We start from the raw sequence: 6,227 nt of genomic DNA on the forward strand, positions 1-6,227 counted from the left end.
TTAAAGATGGAATACATAAATTTTATTATGATTTCATTGTCTTTATTTTTACAAAAAAAGCTTTGTGCCTCATGCAAAAGTCAGTACTGTACTGCAATAATAAATAATATCTGTCTACTACAGAAATGGACGAATTTTATATATATATCATAAAAATGTACTAAATGTGTAAATAATGTCATCCATATGTCTTTATTGTAAATAGTGAGTTAAAATGAATGAATGGAGAAATAAAAGTGAAACAATCCTACAAAAGACCACCAAAAAAAAATCTATCTACTATTACTCTTTCATTCTACTTAAATATGACCTAATTCTCCAGCATGTTTATGATATTAATTTAAATTTATTCCGTCTTCTTTTCTTCAGACTTCTTATTTTTCGGGTCACCAGCAATAATGCGGCAACATTCTATGATTAATGCCAAAGCCATGAAGGCCATTAACAACAACGCCCCAGCGCAGATGTACAGGGTTGCTTTATCTTTATCGGATGAAAATTCCTGTGTTGAAAAAAGAAAAAAAAAATATTAATAAATGCCAAGGACTCAAATTTTTTAATAGAATATACTGATGAAAATAAACCTAACAAAATTTGAATTAAAAATATATGAAGCATTAGGAACAAATGACAAGCTATGTATGGAGGTAGTAGCACATGGAGCCCTCAAATAACCTGAATTATTCCTATGAAACCTATCATACAGTGAGTGGTTTTTATCTTCCATGATAACTATTATGATAAACTATCTTCTACATGGGAAGAAATGTCTTTTTTTAATGGTGCCCAAGCAAGTTTGCTATGGTGTTGGCGAACACAAATGAAGACGAGACCTAGGCTAGCCTAGAAAGGCCTATGGTAACTTATAAAGCAATTATTAGGAGCCGTTATCTCCTATAAAACTTGCCTGCATTTTTTACCTACCTTAAGAATATGAGCAAGTCTCTCCACAAGACTATCACTGTTATAAAAACAATTGAAATATATTATCAATATACCTTGTATTCAATACATGACAAACTGTCATTCAGTAACATATTTAGATTAAAATCATCAATATATAATGATAATTAATTTAGGCTCGTAACTGGAATTCGGAGCTCGAAAGTTACAGCGAAGCCTATGTGGCCTAGGGCAGTCGAGACAAAGATAATTTTTTGGGCTTAGTGAACTGGTAAGTATTCTGCCAACATGCAAATGGTGAATTTCATCATTATTTTGATGGTTTGGATAGGTGGTTTGCCTTATTAGGGGGAGTTAGTTTGAGAAGGGGATTTTAGCTGACTATTAAACCCCTCCCCCCCACATGCTTGCAATTAAAAAAACTTACAATGGGGATTGCTGTATGCTAACGGGTGAGCCCTTTGCATGTTGGTAGCCCGTCTCAGCAAATACAGCCAATGATGCTGGATCTCTTGCTGGCAGCTCATATACGTATTGCTTCCCTAGACGAAAGCTGGAAAAAAAAAATCCCAATATCCAGCACAATTTAGAAGACACAAGTTGTAAAGCCAAATTTTAATACAAAATTATAGTATTAGTACATAAGTATTGTATTGTACATTTGCAATCTAAATACATTCAGACAACACTTGTTCTTCCTCAGTATATACAAAACACATTTTTCATACAAAATACATTTGTAATTATACATGACATTAAAAAGCATCAGTGTCAAGAAAAATGTTTGTTTATATTGGATGTTAATTCTATTGATTTTATATGGGGAAAAAGCTAATTTATAATTTTTTTAAACATTTAAGTCAGTGCTTTCATTACAATGGTAGGCCTACTGATAAATAAATGAGGCAGCCACAAATAACACATTATAGAGTAATACAGTGTTACATCACGATACCATGTGATACTACTCCGTTGCTATCGGTGACACAAAATGTGTTCAACCGATGCCATTTTCTCCACTGACAAACCATTGATCCCAATTTCTAACGTAATTATTAAAAAGTTGTATATTAATTAATTTTTCTTTGTAAATGTTAATTGATGATTAAATGTGTGTTCGATAACTAATATAATGCGAGCTTTTTGTGTTTTTAGTACATTTTGATGGTAAATTATTAGGTTTCAAAATGCCTATTCCAGAAAGCATATTCTAAACCATCTAAGATTTCAAAGTCATTCAGGCGTAATAAACGGTAGCCAACGTCCAGAGGGCGCCACCTGGTGTTGTTACGACATGAATGTGGAACTCTATAATAATACAAAGTAGTGATATTTATGATAATTTTTCATTAAGATGCTAAATACGTTTCTATCATTGTTATATCAATTATAACACTTTGCAGCCAGAAAAAAAAAAGTGTGTTGCCCAAGCCCGTCTAACCTAATATCTAAAAAATCTAGGATAATTTCTTTTTTTTTGTTACAATGTTTTCCCCACAAGGTGGAGCCCGAAATAAATAGAAGCACTATTCATTATTTAATTTGATACTGAATTACTACCAGAGATTTCATAGGTAGTGTAACAATCTTTGTAGGTTGGGCAAACATCATTCCTAACAATCTTTGATTAGCCTAATAGCAAAACTATAATAACAATAACAACACAGTAATCACCAGCATCACATACTTACAGCATAATAACTGGTAAAGAGTTTCCAATATTAAATCTCTTTTTTAATAGTTCGTTCTTAGTTGGATCAACATACGCAAAATTTGCACGTCCCTTTAATCTGAAAATTAAAAATAAACTGCAATGAGGAATACAATTGATCGGCATCTGCATAATAATAATATAATTTAACAATGATAATAATATGCACTAAGTCAGACTTAAGGGGAATATCTTTTGTGTTTTTGTGTTTCCCCTTCACGTTATTTTTTCATGTTATTTTCCCTTAACGTCGTTTTTCTATTGTTCTCTAATTTCTCTATTGTCTAAGTTCCCCTTAAGGTAGGTTTTAGTAACATAAAAATAACAATAATAAAAAAAATAATAAAAATAATAATAATAGTACAGTGGACCCTCCAATTTGAGACCCTCTAATATGAGACCACTTTTTCAAAGAACCAAATAATAATCTTCAATCTATTAACACAAAGCTAACCTTCTAGGTGGAGACCGAACCCCCCGAGACAACCACAAATTTTCAGATCCCAAGGGTGGTCTTGAATTGGAGGGCAAATGGTGTGTTTACCTGGCAGCTGCACCTTCCCATGAAGGGGTCAGTTGAGAGCAGCCTGGGACATCTGGCTTACAACTGAAAATGTATAAATTAAAAGATATATTAATATTATAATAGTGATGATGAAGTGATAATAATTATTTATATACATAATGTATGATAATGCTGGTAATGATGGTGGTAATGAAGAAAGTGATGATGGTGATAATGTTGGTAAATATGGATTAAGGTAATAATGAAGATGAACAGTGTTAGTACATAGGAGCTGTACATAGGAGCTTAAGGGCTGTCTATAATCTGTGACAAGTAACTATGATTTGCCCATACATGGGTATGATATGACATCATCATGCCTATATATGGAAAAATCACACGTTTGTCACAGAAAACTTATATTGTGAACAGGCTTAGAGTGCATATCTGCAGCTCAAATAAGCTCAATAATGTACAGGTCTCCCTCTAATAAAAGAACCCTCCAATTAAAAACTACCTCCAATTAAAGACCACTTTTCTATGGTCCTAAATTAACAAATGCCTTATATCTTTACTTAATTAGAGACGAAAGCTGCTAAAGACCATAGAATGCCCACTCCAAACATGGTCTTTAATTGGAGGGAGCCCTGTATTCAATCCTTCAAAAACAATCGGAAACATCATGTTTATTCATTATGGTTACAGCTAACAACTTACAAGTTGACCATCCAGTTTCCAGTTGTGGCACCCGTTGAAGCTTGTGTCAAGTGTTCAAAGTCACCGTCATACAGATTTACAGTAATCTGCTCTCCATTAGAGTCCATCCATTCTGCAATCTCATAACCATCTAAACCACCTAGAAAATTGGTACAAAATAAAGAATAATAATGCTTAAGAGAGCAGCTTAGCTCAGTCGGCTAATTTGGTGGTAGCTACTGTGTGTGCGCTAAACTGTGGAGATCTGTAGGTCCCTGGTTCAATTCCCATCGCTGCCTCTCCTTGTATTTCAGCTGGAGGGCTGAAATACAAGTTATAATAATGCACTGTCTTTCGGATGAGACGTTTAAACCGTTGGTCCTCATGTGCATTGATGGCCCATGTGCACGTTAAAGAACGCAGTACACTCTTCGGAAAAGAGTAGGGGGATTGTCTCCCGGTGTACTGCCCAATCACCACCAGAAGGACCCCACTGGAAATAAGTCTTCTTCTAGACTTTCGTGGGCTATCCTTGGTGTTTACACCGAAAAAACCCAATCCAATCCTAAGAGTTTCTGCATCTCAATACTCTCTTCATGTGCAATCAAACAGGTTGGTGGTGATTTGTGCCTGCTTAATCACTTTCCAATCACACCTACACTTTCTTTTATTTTTTTTATAAATGTCTACAAAATCCTTTAGAAATACAAACATCCTTGTATGAAATGTATTTCCACGTGTGCCTACGTTTAGTTGGATGGCAAAGTTTATCTTACCAAAGTACATCACAGGCAATCCCTCACTTCGAAAATATATTAGTGTGGGAAGTCTTGGTATCCCATACTGCCTTGAGAGGGTGGCATCATCAACACGGTACACACCAATTCCCTCTCCAATCAGGATGCGAGCAACTTTCTCATATTCTTTTTGAAATTCTTTACATTTCTTGCAACTTGGACTTCCTAGTTGAAAAACAAAATAATGAATGAAGAGCTGCAATGACATTTAATTGAAATTAATAGTAAAAAATGATTAATGTACATACAGGTACCATACTGTAAAGTTTTCAAACTGCGCAGATGATATACCTCAGTCAAAAACTAGCTAAAATTTGCTTGGAAAATCGCTATGAAAGTAGGTGTGCAGAATCGAAATTACTGACATATATTTCTATATATTCAGATTAGGTCAAAACCTAATTTTCGGAAAAAATTGTGCAGAAATCGGTCCTTTTTTTCCAAAATGCGCAGACAAATTTCTAGGCCCCAATTTTTTGCGCAGAGGATATATTTCCCACGCAGTAGACTGGGGTACATATTTGCTACTGTACCTCCTAATCCTATTTAAATGCAATTGACTTTCAAAATTTAAATATTCCTTTATTAATTGTACTCACTATCAAGTTTTCCTAGAGCATATGGCATAGAATAGGCATAAATTATTTGTACATAGTCCTCCTAGGCTCAGGAATTCTTACCAAATTGGACAATCATATGTTTCTCAGCCATTACAAGTTGCTCAAATTGAATTCGAGATAATAAAACAATATCGATGTCATTCCCACCAGTAGCTGGTTTAGTGTTTTCTGTTACGATTTCAGTTTTTGTTGGCGTCTGAATTGAGTCTTTGCTTTTGGCTCCAATACAACCTATTATTTGACATAAAACCAAAACCAACGAGGCAAAGGAATATGTATTCACCGTATTAATTAGCACCATATTGAGATCTGAATTAAACTTTAAATGTTTTTCAAAATCGCAACACTCAGCAGACTTAGGCTAGCCCTAGTCTCGCTTCAATAAAAAATGGATTAAACGACGCCGACGTGCAACCCTCTGCGCACGGTAAAGTGAACAGAAAACACTAGGCCTCTAGAGGCCTAGGCCCTACACTCGATCTTGGCCTAGCAAGTCTATGCCAAAAATGTTCAGAACAATTGAATGTGTGTCAGGAAATTATAACAAGCTTCGCCGATGAATACAAAACAAATTGGGCTAATTGAATTCTGAATATCAAAATGCTGAATAAACAGGATGATGTTTACGCAGGCCTATGTTTTCAATTTTTCATCGCTGCAGAACACACATGGTGGGATCTCTAAGTTCACAAATGTAGCGCCAACTATATGAACACTCTGGTTCCCGCTCGCGATTTTTTTCACGTACGAAACATTTGCATGAAACTTCACTCGGGCCATCTCGGATTGACTCGACTGAGTTCGATACGAGGAACAAGAGCAAACACTTCGCAATGTCGTGACGCTCGAGTTTTACTATTATTGCTCTTTCTATTTTTACCCAGGTTTACCTACGGTAGGCCTATGATGATGAACCATGATGATATCTTAACGGATTTAATTAGACAGCGACGTTCTCTCAGAAGTTGTGTAGACGTTTATCTGTTGATGACCTT

General features: G+C 35.1%; 1 protein-coding gene across 2 annotated transcripts; it reads right to left on the reverse strand.

The window, feature by feature from the left end:
• Positions 1–5,972, reverse strand: LOC117102015 (protein disulfide-isomerase A6 homolog). Of its 2 annotated transcripts, XM_033242226.1 has the most exons (9): positions 5,860–5,972; positions 5,293–5,463; positions 4,592–4,777; positions 3,837–3,975; positions 3,159–3,221; positions 2,595–2,693; positions 1,331–1,456; positions 925–961; positions 1–502 (listed from the first exon to the last, which is right to left on the reverse strand). In XM_033242226.1, exons 2-9 carry the CDS (start codon positions 5,321–5,323, stop codon positions 347–349), a joined length of 837 nt encoding a protein of 278 aa, XP_033098117.1. In that variant the 5' UTR covers positions 5,324–5,463; positions 5,860–5,972; the 3' UTR covers positions 1–346. The 2 variants fall into 2 exon arrangements, with proteins under 2 accessions (XP_033098117.1, XP_033098116.1); XM_033242225.1 differs by having other exon boundaries at positions 5,293–5,935.
• Between the last annotated feature and the right edge of the window lie 255 nt (positions 5,973–6,227).

This window comes from Anneissia japonica, unplaced genomic scaffold (assembly GCF_011630105.1).
Source record: "Anneissia japonica isolate Jap-2015-1 unplaced genomic scaffold, ASM1163010v1 scaffold997_len2565447_cov190, whole genome shotgun sequence".
Taxonomy (NCBI): domain Eukaryota; kingdom Metazoa; phylum Echinodermata; class Crinoidea; order Comatulida; family Comatulidae; genus Anneissia; species Anneissia japonica.

Coding starts and splice junctions, on each gene's coding strand:
- LOC117102015 (XM_033242225.1), bottom strand. CDS start 5,533: ATGGTGCTAATTAATACGGTGAATACATATTCCTTTGCCTCGTTGGTT. Junction 4,778..5,292: donor ACATATGATTGTCCAATTTG/GTAAGAATTCCT, acceptor TTTTTCAACTAG/GAAGTCCAAGTTGCAAGAAA. Junction 2,694..3,158: donor TGGGAAGGTGCAGCTGCCAG/GTAAACACACCA, acceptor TTTAATTTTCAG/ATTAAAGGGACGTGCAAATT.